General features: G+C 38.0%; 1 protein-coding gene across 1 annotated transcript in view; it reads left to right on the top strand.

Annotated features, from left to right (window-relative positions):
- lpcat1 (lysophosphatidylcholine acyltransferase 1) overlaps positions 1-24,261 on the top strand; it is a 48,419-nt gene that overhangs the window by 20,114 nt on the left and 4,044 nt on the right. Inside the window, exons 2-10 of the mRNA XM_056272702.1 lie at positions 4,641-4,780; positions 15,308-15,522; positions 16,115-16,227; positions 16,389-16,449; positions 18,750-18,808; positions 19,311-19,345; positions 19,807-19,861; positions 21,555-21,637; positions 22,801-22,926. Of these exons, the coding sequence (XP_056128677.1) occupies positions 4,641-4,780; positions 15,308-15,522; positions 16,115-16,227; positions 16,389-16,449; positions 18,750-18,808; positions 19,311-19,345; positions 19,807-19,861; positions 21,555-21,637; positions 22,801-22,926 (887 nt within the window). The remainder of the gene's footprint in view (positions 1-4,640; positions 4,781-15,307; positions 15,523-16,114; positions 16,228-16,388; positions 16,450-18,749; positions 18,809-19,310; positions 19,346-19,806; positions 19,862-21,554; positions 21,638-22,800; positions 22,927-24,261) is intronic.

Genomic DNA, 24,261 nt, shown 5'->3' on the forward strand with positions numbered 1-24,261 from the left:
ATTATTATTCTTTATTAATATTCATAATCAGTTGTATTATCTTATGAAGTTTCAAAAGCATGAGTTTGAATGCATGAGGGGCTATAGATAGCATGGGTCCATGGGATGATCATATGTCAGACAGGGAGAAGATATATTTTGCTTAGAGGGTGTGTACAATGTAACATGTTCCGCTGATGTGAGTGTATCACAGATGTAAACAACAAGGATAGTTCTTAATATGGAAGTGAATTGTGACATGTTAAACATAACGTATACGTATGACATACGTTCTAATTTTAAGAAGCTCAGAGCAACATGTTTTGTTACCTTACAAGGAAGCTGTAAGACTCTCTGTGATGTATAAAAACTCAATCTTACTGTACTACCTCAGAGAAACACGGAAACGCATTGACCTGGCATGAATACAACATCTTGAAGTTTCTCTCCTGACATATAAGAATAAAATCTTTCTTGGCAAGATAACTGGTGTCCGGTCCCGTAAATCAAATAATAACGGGGAAACAAAAGAGGCTTTAATTCCAAGTCTACAGTAATAATATTTCACAATATTACTATTTTCCTGTATTTTTGATCAAATAAATGCAGACTTCTTTTATAAAAAACATGTAAAATTCTTAATGACCCCAAACTGATTGTTAGGCCTACGTTTTTTTTATGTAATTGTAAATGTTATATACGTTTACTCTCTATTTATTATGTATTTTGGCATATGGCTTCATGTGATTGCAATTTGACTTGACGGGAGAGCTGAATTGCTGAGCTCGTGCAAACATATCCACGTCTTGTTTATTTTGTCGTGTTTATTTTGTATATTAATATATTCATCTAAACACCTCTCTTACCAGCGTGGGTGGCGTCGGGATGTTGGCTAGCAGTGTACCGCTGCTCAGGTATTTTCAACTTCTGTTTACCCCCAAGCGAAGAACAAAAAAGAAGTTTGCCGTGAGTATACCAGGGCCAAAGGGTGGTTTCTTTTTACTTGGACCACCAGCAAGCAAGCAACCACCTTGAATACCCTGAGAAAGCCATAGCAACCACTCATAACACCTTAACAACCTTGAGGTCAGGCTCTTGTGTGGGCTTCTTTGTGACTAAGTAGCTCTTAACCCTTCTCAAAGACACAAGCGTCGTCCGCCTGCTCTTTTACAGAGCTGCTAAAAGCATCAGATGCAGGTTCGGGTGGAGATGGGCTTCTTAACCAGCACATCCCCCTCGTCCTCCCTCAGGCTGAAGCACATGGAGAGTAGACATGAGGGGGAGGCTGTTAACAGGACCCTATAGGCTGGGATCAGGGCTGCGGCTCTCACTCCTGGGACATTATACAGTGGGTTGGGGTGGGGAAGGTCGAGACCGGGTTATAATTCTTGTTCTGAGCAAATGATTTTAGCTCTTCCTTCTGTTCGAAAAGTAAGTCGTTTTTTTTTTTTTTAATCCCATAGGGAATAAGTGCTTTTGTATGTAGTCTTTCACTTATAATACATTTTACACTAGCTCCTCCTAGCTCTCTGCTGCTCCCTCCCTTTCCCAAGAGAGCCATTGCCTCAGCCTCTAGCTCAGTTTAATCTTTCTGTCAGGGCAGGCTGCAGGAGTTGACAGCAGCTCTAGATAAATAAATAAACACTAAACCAGCCACAGTTCATCTCCTCCTAATGGAGGCGTCGCGTGAGCCCATACACTTTTAATCACCGCTCTCAGAGAGATGCTCCGCTCCAGCTCTGATCTCACGATGACAACCTTAGCCCGTTGTGTCATAGCTAACCGCTAGTAAATTTAACAAGATGGGTGTCATTTTACAAATTAGTTGTTTGTGAATGAGAAACACACAGGAATAACCTTATTCTAGGCTCAACAAATGGAGCAGTGGTCAAGAAACTCACGCTTTTCGTGTCACGTGTCACAGTCGATTTTTCTAGGAAATTGGAAGCACATACTCTCAGGCAGATTAAATATTCATTAACCATTCCGGGTCTTAATGTGAGCTCGTTCCTGTCTTCTGCTTTGTCATTGGTTCTTGCGACAGTCTAACCAAAAAAATAATTAAAAAAAATTAGCTTTTAGCTGCAATCCACAAAGTTTTTGTCCATATTTTTTTTTTACTCCAAGCTTCAACAAGATTGGTTCTTAACATGCTGATTTAGCCCTCCAAATTGTATTACCAGTATGTCTTCTCAGATCTAGGAGTTGGTTGAAGCTTTTTTTTATTTTTGAATTAAGTATCTTTTTTTATTTTGCATGATTATTTTTAAATTAAAGCAAACAGCATGAGAAATATACTCCAGAATGAACCCAGTTTAACCATCTTGTTTGGAAAGACCCCAAGAGCAAGGCCTTGCTAGCTAAAAAATAATAGTAATATTATATATACATATACATACATGCATATATATGTGTGTGTGTGTGTGTGTGTGTGTGTGTGTGTGTGTGTGTGTGTGTGTGTGTGTGTGTGTGTGTGTATGTGTGTATGTGTGTATGTAGTATCAGGTTGAAACTGATGAATTTCCCTTATGGTAACTAACTTCATGGAGGAAAAAAATGTTTATATACTACATGCATTTATACAAAATGTAGTTTCTTACACTTTTTCCAGTTGTTTATTTGGATTTTTCTTATTGCATATTTATACAATATATTTTTGCTTGAGTCAAATATACCTCAAACTGAATTTTTGGACAATGACTTAGATAATGACTTTGAAGTGCACAGCTACTTTGTGGCTAAACAGTGTTAAAGGTTCAATAATATCTGTCTACTGGGTTTGTTTTGTTCAGAGGAACATAAAAAAATGTATTATTAATTTTATATGTACAGCATTGGAGTCTCTGGGGTCCCAAATGTTACATGAACGTCAACAGAAAAAGAGTGTTTAAGCACAAACGTCTGCTTATCATTGTGAACTGAGGTCCTTAGATGTAAACCATTGATAGGAACATGATATATCTGGTCAAGAGGTCATCAGAAACGCTGATGCAAACCTAATCTTGCTCCTCCGATGATGTATTGTATCACTAGTGTACAGTTGAGAAAAGCCTGGTAAACTACATGAAGTTGTGTGTGATCAGACAGGATATTCAGGAACATTTGAATAGAGTTTGCAGGATAAAACTGTTACAGTACAATGCTTTCATGTAAAGTCCATATTAGATATGGTCTCTCTTTCGTCTGCTTTTAAAAACCCTTTCTCATAGGAAAAGCATCTAACATCAATTGAAAATTATCTCTTCCTCAAATCCTGTTCCCTCTCATGTCCTTCTTATGTGATCTTGTTTTCCTGATTTGCCTAGAAGCGTGACATGTGATGTCCTTGTGCTCTGAGCTAATGGTTCTGTTAGTGCAGTCATGAATGGCTCACCATACGCATTTAATTCTGGCATTGCAAAAGCATAATCGGATTTTATGTTATTGTGAACTTTGTAGAAATCAGTGGTCTCGAATCATGCTAATGTAAAATGTTTCTGTTTGCTTTTTGCCATGTATAAAATGTTAGTACACACACTTTTTTTTTTCAAAATCCACATTTTGAAATACTAGACTATATTTGTCCTATGAAATACCTTTTCCTCAGTTTTGAGTGTTCAATTTTTACTGTTTAATTAAATTTGAATTAAATAAAAAAGCATGTATAATCTAGGCTATACAATTTTAACAATTTAATAATTTATTAGAATTTTAACAGTAATATGTTTTTTTCCCCTAAATTCTGTATAGCATAATATTTCTGGATTCTGTGTGTTGTGATTGAACAGAAAAAAATATTAAAATCTAATCAAATGAATTCACAAAATGGTTTAATAAATATTTTATGATTTCTTTTAATATTGTAAAATGTTTTTTGTTTTTTTTTTCTCCAAAGATGTGTGTTTAATGTCTCATAAATGCCATCTCCTAGCTCCTAAAAAGTACACACAGATATAATAGAATATTCTAGATATTCTGAATTACATGACATGGGGCATCATTTGAATATGATCAAATTCAGAATCATATTGTTCTTGTGCAATGTGTTTGGTGACTTATTTGCAATTGTATTACAAAGTCATCAGAATTGATTTGATACTTTAATGTTAGATCAAATCCATGGAATTTATCATCAAATCTGTTCATACATGCATTTTATAAATTAAGCCCCAGGGTTCTTCATTCTTTATAGTCAGCTTTGTTGAAGTAAACTTAAGATCATTAACTGCAAAGAATCTAGGCCTATCTCATCTCTTAAAGTCATGAAACAAAAATCTTGATACTTTTGTTCTCAAGCATTTCAAACACTAGGTCTCTTAATGTAGCCATTACATCAACTATCTTTCTTTGAAATCACGATGGTTCTGCTAAGAAGAGCCGAATGTAAGTTTGGAACTATTGGCCTGTCTGTCAGTTAACTAGGGCTGAGTAATCTAAATGTTAATGTTCTCCTGTCCAGTCTCTCTATGTCTGTTTTGCACAGCATAGCAAAATGCAGTATGGTCTCACTGCATTATTTTTGTTTCCCTATCTCTTTCTGTGAATGACCCTCATACACGATTTCTGTGTTCTCCAGCTCCACGGCAATGTTTGATAGTTAAACTGGCAAATTCTGGATCAACATGAAAGTATTTGGGATTTTAACCTCTGGTTACCTCTAACACGCTCTTTCTCTCTCACAGATAGCTGTGATGTCTGTGACACTGTTCCCTGTCCGTCTGCTCTTTGCTGCATTCCTGATGTTGCTGGCCTGGCCCTTTGCGTTCGTGGCTACCGTTGGCCGTTCTGAGGATGCAGTTGAACCACTATCCTGGTGGAGGGGGTGAGTAACAGATCAGAAATGTTAATCAGATGTGAGAGTTCGGGAACATTACACTGCCTCTACATTTCTGCCCTCTGCATAAGACTCACTGCTAAAACAGGCCAACAGAGCCATTCAAACTGCGATTCACAGAAAAAAGAAATCGAAAGTTATTCATTTTCAATAAGAGGATTTGAGGCAACATGAGCTGCAGCAACCGTTGGCATATTCAAATGAGTAGCCAATGCGAGTGTAGATGCTTGCATGATTTACTTCCCGATAAACTGCAGTCAGGTAACTACTAGGGCTGTGTATCACCAAAAATCTGGCGATACTATATGTATCATGATACAGGGGTTACGATATGATGTATTGTGATGTATTGCAATTCTTTAAGATAGGTGATATATTGCAATATATATATATATTTTTTTTTAGGAAGATCTCATTAAAAAAAAACTGTCATAAAGAACATACCCCCATATGCATAAAAACTGAGCAAAAAAACTATTATTTAAAGCTGCAGTCCGTAGATTTTTGGGGTTAAAAATTATCCAAAATACATTTTTGAGAAAATACATAACCAGCCAGTGTTCAAAACTATCTGCTTGCCTTAGCTCAATTCAAAACAGTAAACTTGTAATAATGTTTTTAACTCTGGTGGATTTCCGCCGGAGATTCGAGCATGTCTTTGCGTCATTACGTCACATCTGTACACATAAAGAAGGAGTCTCGGCTAGTAGGCTATATTGTGTGTGAGGATGTTGGAGGTGGAAATTTATAGCCTTTTCTCACAGCACTTGATATAATTAAACTTATCAATTTGTTGGAGGATCCAGAAAGGTTCAAACGACAATCACCAGTGACAACTAGAGACTCACTCGATGTAAAATGCAAAAGACTTTTTTCGGACTTCGGAGTGGCTACAGAAAAAAAGAGATTGCAACCGGACACATGCGAAAACAAGGATGCATATCGGAAGGACATTACATGTAGTGCTGCCGCGATTAGTCGACTTAGTCGACGTAATCGACCATGCAAATTAGTCGACGGCAATTTTTTTAGTCGACGTGTCGTTTTACTATTGACCGCTATTTATTTTTGGTCTCCCGTCACAAACGGCTCACTGTAATTCACCTCCACACACCAGTCTGTGCGCCGTGCGCGCCCTGCTGGTTTATCTGCTATCATTTTCCTTCACGTTCCCGCCCGCCTTCACTGCTTTGATATGAAAAATTGCGGAGGCAGGTGACGGAGCTTTCACAGTGGGCTCGTTTGCTGCGGTCCGAGTCCGAGCGCGAGAGCGCGATTGTTCCCGGCGCCCCCCGCAGCGTTGGTCTGGTTTCACACTTAATTCTATCGAACCCTGTTGAGTTTGCGTGCATCTTATGCCATCGCAAACGTGCACGGCGCATGATAAAAAACAGAACGCGGGTCAATATATTGTGTTTTTCAAACGGACTCTTTTGAGGAGACAGTGGATTTCCAAATGTGTTGCCCTGATTGCACGCGCAATGCGCGAATACACTGCAGACTCAACCCCCGCGTCTCCAAGGTAAATCATCAACACTATCATCCCTTACATGTGTTTTATTTAACTAAATGCATCATAATCAGCTAAAACGCATGGGCAGGTTACTTAACCTCCTGAACAAGCGCTCCCGAGTCAAGTCAAGTCATCTTCATTTATATAGCGCTTTGAACAATGGATTGTTTCAAAGCAGCTTTACAGAGACAAACATATAATTTAAGGTAACAGATTGTTTTGGCGTTATAGCGGCTCTTGAATAATGTTACTTCCAGCTAAAGTTAACTTTGATTGATTCACCTCCGTCGAAATGATCAGACTTTAAACGCGAACCTGTGATTAACTCTGACGGCGTTCACATGCTCATTCAGAATTCTGTAGAGGGTATGCGCATGACGTCACCGTCGGCCAGAGTGAATGCGGTCACGCCCACAAGTGGCAAAAAGACTGAGCGGCAGCATTTGTTTTCAGCGTGAATGCCGTGAAAATCACACAAAACACATCTAAAGAGCTTTGCGATTGACTGTACAACTAGATTTGACCAGAAATCTGAGGTACTGTATATTTTTACAGACTGCAAAAAGCTACAGAACAGACTATATTCTGCATAATTGGATGTTTTTAAATAAACTGACAAAAAACTATACAAGTTTTAGGGCTGGACGATATGATGATATACAGTATAACATTAATATAAGTGATCACTCGGATTTAGACCTATCTATATTGTATTTATATAAAACGTTTACAGGCAAATTGTCTTCATTTATTTCCCCGGCGTCGAAATCAGGCACATATAAATGTCAGGAAACACGATTCCTGGCTGCATGTCAATATCCATGGATCACTGGATCTTTGATAAGTTGTAAGGAACACTATATCGAGTCCAACTTTTAGTTTAAACTGATAATAGTTTGTTTTACTCGCGTTAACGCAGTTTCCCCTATTAACTCCAGTCACGCAGCAGCTCTTCTGCCACTCAGTCCCGCTGAGGGGGGCGTGTTCCGGCGGGGAAGTGACGTTAATGCATTCCCTCTATAGTTATGTGCTTAGAGTCCGTGTTGCTTTCACATTCACGCGAACCGCGGCACGGGCCCGCCATGCACGCAAGTGTAAACGCGAGCTACATAACTGCGTGCCTGCCTGCTTTCAGCGCGACTCATAGTGGGCTTGTCCAGACTCTTTCAATTCAATTCCAATTTATTTGTATAGCGCTTTTCACAGAAAATGCATTGCATCTACTTTACTATTCAGAGTGATGTTATCAGTTATGCTTTTCAGAAATGTACATAAATTAATCATTATTAGCTTACTGTACATTTTTTAAGGCAGAACAAAGAGCTAATTTAAGTAATACATACATGTTTGTTATTAGAGGATTAGATAAGGACTCTGACTAATATGGTATAGCCTAATGGAAATGCAGATACTTAATGCTTAGATTGTTAATACAATGTTTTTGAACAGGTGACATTTTATGTTTTGGCCCTTCAGTTGAGTTCAAAATAAAATGGACACAACGAAATAAACACTTGATTTTTTTTTTAATTAGTCGTTTAGATTAGTCGACTAATCGAAAAATTAGTCGAAAGATTAGTCGTTAGAAAATTAGTCGTTAGTGGCAGCACTAATTACATGTAGTCACGCAATGCTGACGTTGTTAACATTAACAATTTGAGAACAAAGTATAATTTGCACGGTTTTACGTGATATGATAAGTGATTGTTAGATTTAATCAGCGCGATTTACTGCAATGTCAGAACCAGAACAAAAGTGGATGTTACTTGTGGATGTTCAGATGACATTTTCCGGTGAAAATTATGTTGGTCATACTTCCAAAAAGAATAATCTGTGAATCTGAATGGCAGTATCCACACCGTCACGGTGACTGACAGCTGCACACTCTCCTCAAACATTGTGTTCATCCGCGCTGTGCCGTAAGGTTGATAATTCCGTGAATGACTGCAATTGCAGAGTTCGAACAGAGATGGCGACAAAGAGGAAAAACTGCGGACTGCAGCTTTAATCAAAACAGTGGAATCTGCATTCACGTATATGACTAATTTTTGTGCAATCTAAGTAAAGGAAAAATATTACAGTAAATTGCTTGCAGGATTCTTTTGGAATATTAGTTTAATATATATTCTTGGATCTTGCTTTAAATGTTCACAGTTTTATATTACAGAAAGGGCAAAGTCCACTTAATGTTTAATACTGTAAAGGCCATAGACTTTTTTTCTTTTGTTACATTTCCCGCGGTTGACCTTTGTCTGTTAGAAAATAATCAGAAGATTCAATTGCAAAATGACAGATATGTTTATTGAGAGCTGGGAGATTTAAGGTGTGCAAATGTCCGGTATGAAGCCCTTGGCAGCACAGGGACGCTGCGTGTAGAACGATGGAGTGCTGAACACGGATGGATGACACACGGAAAACGGATACAGGGAGGGAACAAACACGCAGGAAACATCCACAACGATCTGACAAAGACTAGGCGACAACAGTGACACTAAAAAGGGTTCGCTGCAGCTGCAGCTGGCGCGTTGATCAGAAGCAGCGGGCGTGCTGATCAGCGGCAATGATCAGCGACCACACACACACACACACACACACACACACACACTCACACACACAACAGGACGAGAAAGGAGACAGCGAATTCATAAACCGTGACATTATTGTCTCTCTCACTGTCAAAAGAATATCTAAATAAGATACTTTTAGTTGTTATTATCTTGTTATGAGTTATGTTGAATGGATATGGAATATATAGCCTATCTGTTGTGAATATAACCGAAAATTACGGGCTAGCCTACTAATGATATTATTATTTATAAATGTATAATTAAACTTGTTTAAATGTACAGTTTGGTGTTGTTTTGTTTTTTAAAAGATATCCTAATACAGTAAATGCATTAATCTCTCAATTGGGTATTTATCATTAAAGATATAGGGAGTTTGCAATCTAACGGTCAAAATGACCGATTGTGGCAGTTCTAGTAGTTATGGAATTCTGGCACTTCTAGTGGCATTTCTAGTGTTAAGTGAGCTCTTAGATACAATGTGTATCCCGTAACTGTGTACAGTATTTTTGAGAATCGATAGAGTATGGCCAAACATAGTATCGCGATATTCGCGTGTATCGATATTTTCTTAAACCCTTAGTAACTACTAGCAAGCAAGTAAGGTGAAAAGACCTTTAAGATCTGTTTCAAGCCTTAGTGATCTTCCAAAGAGTGTGTTTTCGGACGCAACTTTGGAATAAATTGTGCCATGTTCAAATCTCTCATGTGCTTTATGTCAGGGTTATTATTGTTTACATTTTTTAACTGATTTTTTTTATTAGTTTCACTTTCCACACTATCATTGTTAGTTTTTTTAGTTTGCATTGTTGTGTTTAAAGGAGGCAGGTTGTAAAGGTTTCACATTGTGTAATGTATCAACATCTAAAATTAATTTGTGGCCTTTATTTTAGCTTTAGACTAGAGTCATGAATATGTATTATACTTTTGTTTTAGGTTTTCCCAGTTACACGTACAGTATGTTAGTTTTTATTTTTAATGAATATGTTTTGGGTTTTAATTTTGTTAACTGTATTAATAATATTAAACTCCGCTTCACATTAGGAGCGTCATATGAGTTTTAATTAGAGCCCGACCGATATGTCGGCGGGCCGATATTATCGGCCGATTTTAGGCATTTTCCTAACTATCGGTATCGGCATTTATAATGCCCGATAAATGAATATTTAAAAAAATGCGGGTGCGGTGATTCGTGTAAGGGTGGCGCTGCCAATAAAGCATCTAAAAGCTGTCACAAGAACTGGCAAAAGTAATGATTATGAATACAACAAATATAGCAAGGAGACATTTTAATTGTTTATTAATAAACAAGTGTTTTCAGTCAGTGTCAGCCAAAGATGAAGATGCTGACTCGCGATCTTCAGTGAACGCGTGCCAGAGAGAAATGCACATTTCATACGATTACATGAGTCTGTCTGTCTTTCGTTTTGAATTGTTCTGTTTAAAAGTAGACATTTCAATATAGATATATTTCAATTCTCAGGTCTATACGCTGAGTTTCGGTTCATGAGACGACTCAGACGAGCTCCAGTTCACCCGCAGGCGCCTCCGTGTCGAGATTATCTATCGTCTGCTATATTTACTTCTTATAAAATAAATCCAGCCAAATGGTTGATGAAACATTGATTAAAATTAAGATACAATTAATACAAAACGAAATTCACTTTGAAACGAACGGTTTTGTGCTTTCTGTTTGATGTCTATGTGAAAGTTTCAAAGCATATTTTAGTGCCGCTTTCAGAGCGCTCACGTCCGTAGTGCTGAACTGTCGCGTCTGTAACATTGTTTTTTCCTCATAAATGCGAACACGAAAAATAAAATAAAATAAAATAAAATGAATATTTTATGTAGCCTGTGGAGACTGAGAGCCAACCCTTCTTCATCCGGTGGGTAGTAGCCTACTTGTGATTTGCGCAGTGTAATTCACAGAATTGATTTCTCTGCTATAAGCCTCTGTCACGTATTGTGTGAGCTTGTGACTATTGCAAGCGCGCAGCTGAGAAGTCCTGATTATATTGTCTGCTATATTTAGGCCTACTTATTTATTAAGGCAATTGGTTGATGAAACATTGATTAAAATGCGTGGCGCGAGCGATCTCCGACAGTAAACTGATTCTGCTTGGTCTAGGGTAAACAGCTGTTGCGACGCGAGCAGTAACGGCCGCGTCCGGTGTAGACAGTGTTAAAAGCTCATTCTGCCTATAACGCTACGTTACAACATCAAGCAATATTCCAAAAATGTATATAATTATAACACTTTATATAGGGCCATTTTGCATTAAGAGTAGCCTAGTTTCACGTTTAGTACATTTTGGTTACTAATTATTTAAAATAGTATAAAAGTACTGTACAAAAACGTTTTCATTATGATATTATTAATTTTACTTTAGTAAAAAAGATCTGAGTTCTTCCTCCACTGGTAGAGATTAGAGGAATTAAGAGTAAAAATAGAAGATAATAAGGTTTTGTCAGTGACACTTTTTATATATTTATTGATACAAGTTATGACTAAATTAAAAGACAAAGTCGTTAGTGAAGATTATGCAACAGTATTTAGAATATAATATAATATAACATGCAATGCAAACTAGTTTGGTTACAGCTCAGCTGTATAATTCTCATTCTATCATTCCCCCTGCCTCCATTACATATCTGTGTCACACAAGTGTTTGATTACCACATTTGAGTGATCATTGCAAAACGTGTTTATAAAATATATTTATTCTGTTTATAGCTACTGTGTAAAGTACCCATCAAAAGTTTGTACACACCAATAGGAAAGTGTCCAAACTTTTGACTGGTATACTGTACTATAATACACATAAATAATATTGCTACTGTATTATAATATACACATAAATAATATCGGCCGATATATCGGTATCGGGCTTTTTTTACTCCCCAATATCGGTATCGGCCCCCAAAAATCCATATCGGTCGGGCTCTAGTTTTAATGCATTCGCTGCACATCTACAGTGTTTTAATTCCGTATCATTTGGTTCCATTGTGGTTGAGACACTTAAAAAGCTAGCTGCTAACATCAAACTCTTTGAATTAACTGAGTGAGTTTGTTCAGTTCATGTGGTGAGCATTATGTGGCGTGTGCATTCGCACATGGAGCCAGAAATGTGTCTTTATTACATGCGAGAAAATAAATGATCTGAGAGAAAGGAAAAAAAAGTTTGAGAGAAAAAGTTTTCATATCAATAGCAAAAAATAATATTTGAGACTAAAAAAAGTTTTGAGAGAAAGTATTTTCTCATAGAACAAAAAATATAAATTTGAAATTTTTTACATTATTTCTGAGAAAAAAAAATCTCTCATAATACTTTGAAAAAAAATCTTAAATATAGATTTTTTGCAATCAGTGTGAAAACATTTTCTCTAAAAAAAAAAGTGTTTCTCTCAAACCACTTTTCTTTGCTCTCGATGCAATTTTTTGCTCTCGTGTCAGGATTTTGCTTTAGCTGTGAAAATTGTGTCTTGGGCAGGGCCACGTTCTTTTTTTCCTATTGGAACGTTCCTATTGGCCAGTCGGGTGAGCATCGTCTTGTATTGGGAGTCGAACTGAATCATTACACCATTGTTCGCGTTCGGTTCACCGTCCTAGATAGATGCCTCCTCTGCCTTAGTTGAGCACGGACACTCCAATGTTTGGGTAAGACGATGACACACACAACTCGATGAGTAGCTGGCTGAGCAAGTTCAGCATCACTGAAGATTAAACATTAAAAAATAGCACTCATGCAACCTAGCATGATGGCTAATTAATAATTAGCTTTACTAGCTATTAGCAAGCTAATAATATAATACTCATTCATGAATATGAGTGCTATTTTTAATGTTTAATTTTCAGTGATGCTGAACTTGCTCAGCCAGCTAACATCCAGTTGTGTGTCATCCTCTTACCCAAACGTTGGAGTGTCCGTGCTCAACGTAGAGCTTAGATCGGGCCCAAAAAATCAAGCCCTACCCGAGCCCGTGCACGTTGTGTCCGAGCCCGGCTCGACACATTAACTATGATTACCGGTATGAGCCCAATTTAAACCCGACCATTTTAATACGTGGGTCGTTATAACTGACGACTACTTACTAACTCTCAACTACTTTCCATGTTACTTTCTCCTCCTCCTCCTCTGTTCTGCACCATACTTTAAAGTTAGCCTACGTGTCGCCATCATACACATCAGCATACATGCTCCTGATAAATAATTTGTTATTAAAGCATTAACACACAAACCACTGTTATAACATAAAATCAAGCAGGCTACTGCGTGCATGGTTTGGCATGACTGAATGCGCACCAAGTGCGCTACCTTAAAAATCCCTAAAGCTGACATCAGCTCATCGCGATCTCACACATCTCTGTTATTATCAGTGAAGCTGACTGCACAATGAATCTTTCATAATATATACACTTTGTTTGTTATAATTAGAGGATTTGCCAGCATACAGAATTCATAACTGAACAAAATGTCAGTTTTGAGCGGTGAGGGGAGTCTATCGTAAATGCTTCTGATTGGCCATTATTGCGTTCAAGAAATCAACACATATGTCTGTGATTGGCTACATCGCTCAACGCTGCAGACATGTTATAAATAGAAACTCTGGCCTGTAAATCATTTGTATTTTGTTTTAGTTGTTCTTGTTGCTTTTCTGCAACAGATGAATAACAATGTATTCGTTTTTATATGTTTTATTCATAGATATTTCTAGTTTGCTGGAGTCCCACGGATCGTTTTATTCTCCCTGAACCCTCACACACAGAGTGAGTGCATTACAGAGTGAGTGCAATACAGCCCGCGCCCGCGAATCTAGCCATCAAATCTAGTCCCGCGCCGCACACTTTTGCGTTGGGAGTGCACGTCTCTAGATCAAAGGCCCGGCCCGGCCCGAGGATAGTGACGATCTAAAGGCAGAGGAGGCATCTATCTAGGTGAACCGAACAATGGTGTAATGATTCAGTTCGACTCCCAAGACAAGACGATGCTCACCCGACTGGCCAATAGGAACGTTCCAATAGGAAAAAAAGAGCGTGGCCCCGCCCATGACACAATTTTCACAGCTAAAGCAAAATCCTGACATGAGAGCAAAAAATTGCATCGAGAGCAAAGAAAAGTGGTTTGAGAGAAACACTTTTTTTTTTTTTAGAGAAAATGTTTTCACACTGATAGCAAAAAATATATATTTAAGATTTTTTTTCAAAGTATTATGAGAGAGATTTTTTTTCTCAGAAATAATTTTAAAAATTTCAAATTTATATTTTTTTATGTTCTATGAGAAAATACTTTCTCTCAACTTTTTTTAGTCTCAAATATTATTTTTTACTATCAGTGTGATAACTTTTTCTCTCAAACTTTTTTTTCTTTCTCTCAGATCATTTATTTTCTCGCATGTAATAAAGACATGTTTCTGGCTCCATACGAATGAGCATTACTGCAGTTGCTCACCATGTACAATGTTTCAATTCAGTCACTTGTGAGGATCCATTGGTTAGAAGCTTGCTGCCAACACCGATTACTAGGGTTTGGAACAAAGCAGTAGTCTAAATATCTTCAGATATTTGAAAGCTCGCTCTTTCTCACAATTTGAAACTGCTAAAAAGAAGAGAGGTGTGTTGTGTGTATGACGTATGTGTGGCACACCTACTCACACACGGAGTCACATCACACTGCTCCATTCACACAGTCTCCATTCCACTATCACTTGATAGCTTCCAACAGGGCTTTTTATATTCTCTCACTGTCTGTTTGTATGTCTGTATGTGTCTTTCTGTATCCCATTGTGCACAAGTTTGTTCTTGTGAGGTGTGGAGAGGAAAAGTTTTTGTCTTTGTCAACAGTGTAAGTTTGAACAGACATGCTCAATTATCAAAACTGGAAAGGCACAGGTCACGCAACTACGTATTTCGCTACTGTGCATGTTTGAGAGGGTGTGCATGTGTGCGCGAGAGTGTTTCAGTGTGTTCATGAGCCGGCGGTGTTTAAAACAGATATTCTAGGGCTGATAATATTTAGCTTGAAGTCTATGTAGAAAGCTAAGGCTTAACTAGTCCAAAACTGAATTTTCAGCCGCCTCTAAAGACATCCCAATAGTTAAAATATCAACCTACCCTGTGAAAACAAAAACCACAGTAAAACATGAATCCTAAATAGGCCTTTCTTTATACATGTTCCTGCGCATTATTACATTATAAAGTACAGTAATACGCTCTTTTACAGTTTTTTTGTAATTGATTATCCAATTCAATTAAGAAATGCATCACATTATTGAAGTACAATAGTTTGCAATGCAGTTTCATGTAGACTGCTAAATGAGGTGTACTACAGTCAGTTGGATGTGAAGGCAATTGAATTGCCCCACAATGTCAGGAAACAGATGATATTATCCTACTAACCCTGTCTCTGTCTTCTCTTTCGTTTGTTTCTCTCTCTCCAGGCTTGTAGATCTGGCCTTAAAGGCCATCATGAGAGCCATGTGGTTTTCCGGAGGGTTTCACTGGGTCCGTGTAAAGGGACGGCCGGCTCTGCCCAGTGAAGCATCCATCCTCACGATGGCCCCTCACTCATCCTATTTTGACGCCATCCCTGTCACCATGACGATGGCATCAATAGTGATGAAGGCAGAGAGTAAAGACATTCCAGTCTGGGGCAGTAAGTTTTTAAAAAAATATTAAGAGACAAATATTTAAACTCTTGGGTTTGTTTAGTTCACCTTAAAGCTTTTGCATCTGATAAATTGAGATGTCCACTGTGCTTGACTAACTGGGACTTGTCACAGCACTTAGATATTGTTGCTCTTTTGTTCAGTTGGGTACAACAGTAGTTTGGAAGTTGTCATTTGCATGTTGCTTTAGACAAAAAGCGTCTGATAAATTAAAATGTAAATGAGATGTGATAAGAGATTTTTTTCCCTCTTTATGTTAAGCGCTACTCTAGTCTACTGTTCAAAAAGTTTGTGGTCAGAAAGATTTTTGTTAATCTAAAAAACACTTCAAAAACAGAAATGTTTTTGGAAGGAAAGATAGTTAAGAAAACTATCTGGCATTTGTTTGTGCATGGGGCCTATTAATTATTGTTTATAGGAAATCTCAATTTATACTCTTAGCATTTTGCAAGATTTGACTTGCCTACTTTTTAGGTCTCCCTTTTGTCACTTAAAAAAATATATAATCTTTTATTGCTCTCTCTCTGTGACCCTCTATTCTCTCATTTGCCCCACCCTCCACTCTTTCTCCATTTTTAGCTCTTATCAAGTTCATTCGGCCTGTGTTTGTGTCACGCTCTGATCAGGACTCTCGGAGGAAGACCGTCGAGGAGATCAAACGCCGAGCTTGTTCTGATGGCAAATGGCCTCAGGTACCACACAAACACACATAGACATCTGATATTTTGCATCTAACGTAATGACGTTCGTACAGTTTAAGTGTCCAAACACATTTTTGGGCCACTATGTATCATGATTTTGTGAGTTAGAGCAGTACTGAGGTATTTCTCCTCTGACTGTGGCCTGTTTCCAGATCATGATTTTCCCGGAGGGCACATGCACCAATAGATCCTGTCTCATCGCATTTAAGCCTGGTATGTGTAGTACGCTGTCTGTGCCCAGCTCTAATATCTGCCAACTAAACACTATTTTCATGCCTGGAATGAGTGATTGTGTTTTTTGTTTTTGAGTCTTTGTGATAGAAACGTTAAGAGTGTTTGTTGAAGATAATTTGCTGATATTTAGCTATCTTTAATGGATATATGTGTGCTTTGGTGTTTGGTGTCTCTTTGTACCCTCTCTAATCTGCAGCCCATCATGGTTCACAGCGCTGAGAGATCTGGTGCTTGGCTTCCACTTCCTGTGTGCGCTGTTGAGTCTGATGGTCTTTTCTTCTCAAATCCCTCTCTTCTGTTAGTCATTGTATCGGTTCTATTCCTCTAATCCCCACTCCTCCTCTCCCTATCCCTTGCTTATTTTCTCTTGTCTGGCTATCTCACTTTTCTCTCTACAACCTTTAATACTGGAGCTTTCAGTGTACCAGACAACATCAGCTCTGCTGGTCTGCAGCCAGATAGCTCTCCAAAACAAAAACAAGGCCAGAATCTGAGTTTGCATGTGTGCAGTGAGTTCTGGTGCTTTTTGATGATGTACAGAAATGTTTATAGTGTGGTTATCAATTTCTTAAGCATATGATGTCAAAATTGCATTCCATTTTCAGTCTTCCATTGGTATTTTGATGACTCGAAGGGCATCATAGTCCGCATTAATACTTTTAATTCTTCTTCAGGAAAAAAACTGAAAAAAAAAAAACATTTTACACTTACTGTACATTGCAGCACCTCTATTCCCAGTCTGAGTGATTGATTTCCGTTTTTTTTTACAAAGACCATCTTTCCGAAAAGCCAAGGGCACTCTGTTTGGCCAGATGACCCACTGCGTTGAGATTGGCCAAACACCTCAAGTGTGTATCGTATATGTAACACCCCTTACTATAATCACGAGTTTCAGCTTCCAAGGCTTCTAAAGTCATTGTAAACACAACCAGTTAAATATGTCGTAGGCTTTACCATATCAGTTTGAACCAGAGTCAGATTCTGAAAATGCGGATGATCAAGCAGATCGTTCGGAACCTACATTGGAATGCCACGACATGGCAACTATACTACAATTCTCTAAAGCCTCGCCTTCTTTCTTTGGGTGGGCATTATGTTAATATTTCAAAATGTGATGTAGACTTTTGCGGCTGTTATATCTGGACATTGATCGATGTGTTTTAGGTAGGTCTAGAGCAGTGTTCTCTGTTAGATAGAATAAATCTTTTGTGTGAATGAGTTAATTTTTGCTCTGTATAAAACTACCAAACTGTTCAAAAACCTGGATTATTAAATATAAAGTCATTACATTTTATTGTATTGAAAAACAGAGAAGCTGCAACTGTATGCAAAAAAAAAATGGTGCTTTTGACATTTATTTACAGTAGTTCTGCTCTGCCTAAAAATTACAGGCACATTTTTGCACATGTGGATGCTTCAAGTATAAACCAAGCTTTAGTCAAATACCAGCACAGAACATCTCTATGAGGAAAGATGCAAATGAATGATGTTTTTTTTTTTGTATATTTGCATTGACCTGCTCTGTATAAGAGTTGCGTTGAGTTTGTCAAAGGTGAGTGAGTTCAGTCTCTGTGGAGGGTTGGTCAGTTTCTATTAACAACATGTAATAAGAAGCTGCTTGTAAGCTGAAGGGCATCTCTCATCTCTCTAAACCTTCCCAGAAGTGATGAGATTTGACTGGCACAGACTGATGCTCAAAATGTAGAGAAGACAAGACTAGATACGACTACATGTATGTCGCTTAAAACAATTAACTTTGTTATTTTTTAAAAGTGAAACACAAAAGAGGATATTTAGCAAAAATGGGAAGTTTTTTTTTGCTCTTTTTTGAGAAGTGCTAGAAAAAAAGACTATTATAATATAAAAATTAAAATGTGACCAAATAAGCAACCCACTTCACTAAAAGACACCTTTAAGTGTAAAGATGTAATGAGTGAATGTTCAGCTCATAAAATTATGATTGTCTATTGATGAAAACAGTTAATCCTCTAAATGATTTATTATTATTCATTATAATACGTACCATCTTGCAAAGCTTGAATGTTAGCAAGTAATTGGTTTGCAGTGATATCTGAATATTAAAAATAAAGCTGGATGAGGTCAGTGGATTTGGATACTTAAGTTCACACACTCAGTCACACAGAAGGTTCATGTTTCAAATGGGACAGGCTATAGTTTTAATGCCACACCCATGCATTGGAGTGAAACGAGGTGAAAGCAGCACAGGATCTCTCTGATTCCCACTCGTTTACCGTCCTTTTGTCCCTCCCTTTCTGCAGGTGCGTTCATCCCTGGCGTTCCTGTACAGCCTGTGCTGTTGCGATATCCTAATGAGATGGTAAGAATAACCTCAAGTTCCACGCCCAAACAGGGTGTGCCATTATTGTCACTGATCCACATATTTACTCTCTGGAGCTGTGGATTATGTGTCTTCAGTTATGAAGACTTTAAATTTAATTTTCACAGCCCAATCAAATAAGCTATAGTCTTTTTCTTTTGTTTTGTTCCACTGTTGAAACCTTTCTCTTTTTGTCTGTCCGTCTGTAAAGTCTTTGTCTCCTTCTCATAAATAATACCAGCCAGCAATCAGGTTTCATTTAGACTCCCTGGAAAACTTGGCTCTTCTCTTAGCATTTATCGCTACTGGAATTTAAGTACGGGGCCCTTAGAGTCTAGGTTGTGCTGTCAGAGGAGCAAGTTCAAGTGGTTGGGTCACGTTTGAGTGTGTGTGTGTGTGCAGGCTAGTTACTTGCTTAGGTGGATACTGTCAGGGACACATGTTTTTGTTTGAGATGATAATCCCATTCATTTACATCTTTCTCTTCTCACTTCCTTGACAGGATACAATCTCATGGACGTGGCAAGGGCCTGGAGCGTGAGTCTCTTGAATTCCTTTAAAGGGACAGTTCACCCAAAAATTAAAATTCTGTCATTTCCTTACCCTCATGTCGCTCCAAACCTGTCTTAGTTTCTTTCTTCTGAATACAAAAAAAGATAATTGAAGAATGTTTTTTTTTTTTTTCTATACAATGGAAATCAGTGGGTTCTCTCAAAGTTTCTCTTTTTATGTCCCACAGAATAAAGAAATGCAAACAGGTTTGGAATTACATGAGGGTGAATAAACAACATGCATAATTAGAAAAAAAAAAATTGTTTTTGGATAAGCTATACCCTTATCCTTTCTCTTAGTCTATTATAATGACGGTATTGCTTTATGGAAAAGACATTACAAGGGAAAACCATCTTTAGAGATTCATCTGGATGTAGAGTAATGGTCAAGTTTTATGTGCTTGTATATATTGGTGAGTTAAAATTAAATGTCATTATCTTTTTCAGGTTTAAGATTTTATGGCTCACATTATGTCAGCTACATAACTTCATAGAAATAGAGGTGAGAACTCACATTTTGGTGTAAATGCCAGTGTTATGTTAGTATTATTTATTTACTAAAATAATGTTTTGAGTTTTAGCTTTTATATTTTCAGCTTAAGTTGTAGTAATTTTATCTTTTCAATTCAAGTTTTTTTTTCAGTTTTAATCAGTAATTTTAGTACTTAAACTTCTTTTGTAAAAAATTTTTTTAATGTATTTATTTCAGTTAGTTGTCAATTCAACATTTCTAATTTTCATTTCATACATAGCATACACTCACCTAAAGGATTATTAGGAACACCTGTTCAATTTCTCATTAATGCAATTATCTAATCAACCAATCACATGGCAGTTGCTTCACAACACATGGCACAACAATGCATTTAGGGATGTGGTCCTGGTCATAATAATCTCCTGAACTCCAAACTGAATGTCAGAATGGGAAAGAAAGGTGATTTAAGCAATTTTGAGCGTGGCATGGTTGTTGGTGCAAGACGGGCCGGTCTGAGTATTTCACAATCTGCTCAGTTACTGGGATTTTCACGCACAACCATTTCTAGGGTTTACAAAGAATGGTGTGAAAAGGGAAAAACATCCAGTATGCGGCAGTCCTGTGGCCGAAAATGCCTTGTTGATGCTAGAGGTCAGAGGAGAATGGGCCGACTGATTCAAGCTGATAGAAGAGCAACTTTGACTGAAATAACCACTCGTTACAACCGAGGTATGCAGCAAAGCATTTGTGAAGCCACAGCACGCACAACCTTGAGGCGGATGGGCTACAACAGCAGAAGACCCCACCGGGTACCACTCATCTCCTCTACAAATAGGAAAAAGAGGCTACAATTTGCAAGAGCTCACCAAAATTGGACAGTTGAAGACTGGAAAAATGTTGCCTGGTCTGATGAGTCTCGATTTCTGTTGAGACATTCAGATGGTAGAGTCAGAATTTGGCGTAAACAGAATGAGAACATGGATCCATCATGCCTTGTTACCACTGTGCAGGCTGGTGGTGGTGGTGTAATGGTGTGGGGGATGTTTTCTTGGCACACTTTAGGCCCCTTAGTGCCAATTGGGCATTGTTTAAATGCCACGGCCTACCTGAGCATTGTTTCTGACCATGTCCATCCCTTTATGGCCACCATGTACCCATCCTCTGATGGCCACTTCCAGCAGGATAATGCACCATGTCACAAAGCTCGAATCATTTCAAATTGGTTTCTTGAACATGACAATGAGTTCACTGTACTAAAATGGCCCCCACCGTCACCAGATCTCAACCCAATAGAGCATCTTTGGGATGTGGTGGAACAGGAGCTTCGTGCCCTGGATGTGCATCCCACAAATCTCCATCAACTGCAAGATGCTATCCTATCAATATGGGCCAACATTTCTAAAGAATGCTTTCAGCACCACCTTGTTGAATCAATGCCATGTAGAATTAAGGCAGTTCTGAAGGCGAAAGGGGGTCAAACACAGTATTAGTATGGTGTTCCTAATAATCCTTTAGGTGAGTATGTGTATATATATATATATATATATGCTAACACTTTATTGTGATGGCCTATTAATACTCCAATGAGAGTTTTTTGACATGTAGGTGCAACGTTATGTATATTCAACAGAATATCTAAATGGGACCATCAAAATATATATTTATACATATATATATATATATATATATATGATAATATATATATTTTTTTTCTGTCCAGTATCTTCCTACATATACCCCATCAGAAGAAGAGAAGGAGGATCCAGCCCTGTTTGCCAGCAATGTGAGACGAATCATGGCCAAGTGAGTGAATTTTAAAAAGGCCTAACAAACTTATCATGACAAAGATTTTATTCTCACTTTATATAGGGTATGCACTTGACGTTACTGTTACGCACAGTTACGCCCACTGAGTGGCAAAAAGACTTAGTTGCAGCATTGGTTTTCAGCATGAATGTAGCGAAAAACACATCTAAAATGGGAAAGAGCTTTGAGATTGACTGTATAAATAGATTTGACAAGAAATCTGAGGTATATTTTTACAGACTGCCAAAAGCCACAGAAAAGAGAAGCAAATGGATCGCTGCAATTCACAGAAACAACTGGACTCGAGGCAGCGAAACATTGATTTGTAGTTGTCATTTGTTTTTCGGTTATCATATTGTATTGACAACTCAATTAATTATTTATCATCTTAAATTGGGATGCAAAATTGACCCGCCTTGTTACGACTTTTACTATCTCTAGATGGTCAAGTTTGATCGTCTTCTCGATGCTCCGCCAGAACCCAGCGAGGAGCTCCGGCAGGGCCGATCCAAGGACCTCACTAAACCACCATATCGGTAGTAGCGACGGGCGGTGTGTACAAAGGGCAGGGTCTTAATCAACGCGAGCTTATGACCCGCGCTTACTGGGAATTCCTCATTATTGGGAAACAGTTTCAATCCCCAGTCCCGATCACGAGCCCGATCCCTCTCGGCTGACCGCCCATTGTGGCGCGCGTGCAGCCCCGGACATCTAAGGGCATCACAGACCTGTTATTGCTCCATCTCGCGTGGCTGAACGCCACTTGTCCCTCTAAGAAGTTGGACGCCGACCGCTCGGGCCGTGTAACTAGTTAGCATGCCGGAGTCTTGTTCGTTATCGGAATGAAGATCTGAGGCTTAAGGCTAGTCCCAGATTAAAGTGCATGATTGAGCTGTTTTAACTGAAAGCAACGTGTACTGACATATCTTAAAATGTCATTGCCATTGTTTTGTCTCAAGATGCACACAGTAATGTTTTTTCTAAGGCATGTTTATAAAAGCTACTTAAATGTCCTAATTGAACTAAGGTCTAATCCTGGCTTAATCTAAGCCCTGATTGTGAAACCAGGCCTTTATATCTCAAAACATTCTAAAAGGCCCTAGTGTCCTGAAATCAGTAATAAATCATACTTGTGTTCATTCTATGTGTTTTCTCCATAGGGCACTTGGATTGCCCATTATCGATTACTCCTTTGAGGACTGCCAGCTTGCTATGGCCAAAGGCCCTTTGCGTTTGCCCAGACACACCTGCTTGCTGGAGTTAGCCAGACTGGTACGAAGTTTGGGGTGAGTAGATCAGTAGTTTTAAGTTTGAACACCACCGCATGATGTCTAGGACAATGTACGGTGGCATACACTACCGTTCATAGGTTTTTTGATTGTTTTTTTTAAAGAAATTAATACTTTTATTCAGCAAGAATGCTTTAAATTGATCAAAAGATTTCTCTTTAAAATAAATGATGCTCTTTTTTATTATCTATTCATCAAATAATCCTGAAAAAAATGTATCATGGTTTCCACAAAAATATTAAGCAGCACAACTGTTTTTAACATTGATATTATGAATTTAATAATAATAATAAGAAGAAATGTGCAGCAAATCAGCATATTAGAATGTTTTCTGAAGGATCATGTGACACTGAAGACTGGAGTAATGATGCTGAAAATTCAGCTTTGTCATCAATATATTACAATAGAAAACTGTTATTTTAAATTGTAATAATACTTCACAATATTTCAGTTTTTACTGTATTTTTGATCAGCAGGTTAGTGTAATTCAGACTATTTCCACATTTGCTGATGAGTTTTTCATCTATTACTGTACATGTAATGTTAAGGAATTTATATTAGGTATTTTTCTCCATGTAAAAAATATGAATCTAAACGCAAACAATAATATGCAATGCTAGCAAGTAGCAACCCAGTATCTTGTAAACATAACTTTGATACCATTACTTTTCATCTGTTATTATCATGAGGATGTCCTGAGTTGGTGAGTTACTAAGCAGCGACCAATCAGACAAGGCTTCAATGAGAATTACCGGAAGAGAGTCCGTCAAAAGTTTTCCTGTGGTTCCTGGAAGTTGCTTAAAGGGGGTCTGTCAGATTATAGCTTGTAAAAGCTCTTTTTTTTTTTGTGCAGTGTGCACTAGATGATCTCTGAACGAACATGGACTTTGGGTGGTCTGTAGGTGTGTCTAGCAGACCAGCAAACTTATTATTATTATTTTTATTTTTTTTATTTTTTTATGTAATATACTTGATCTCTCAATTTGTAGGTTGAAAGAATCAGTGCTTATGTTTTAGTTAAGTAGGTTATAACAGTGAAGGATAGTCTCAAGGACAAGGTGCTGGGTTTGGTCATTGGTTGAATCAACCATCCAGCCAATCAATCCATTAGCACGTTCATCCACCTCTACATATCATAGTATTGATCTATGGTTGTTCAGTAGAGCCACACCATAAATGATCATTACGTTCAATAGTATGAGCAGCGCTGTGCTGATTGATGAAAAAATCAAACATAGCTCTTTGCCTGCCAGCACTGCTCTCATAATGAGAAGTTAACATGGGCGTTGTTTGCTTCGGATTAGAGCCTGATGATTGATTTTACACTAGTGG

The sequence above is a fragment of the Rhinichthys klamathensis genome, unplaced genomic scaffold (genome assembly GCF_029890125.1).
Source record: "Rhinichthys klamathensis goyatoka isolate OS25496 unplaced genomic scaffold, OSU_Roscu_1.1 h1tg000343l_1, whole genome shotgun sequence".
Lineage (NCBI taxonomy): Eukaryota > Metazoa > Chordata > Actinopteri > Cypriniformes > Leuciscidae > Rhinichthys > Rhinichthys klamathensis.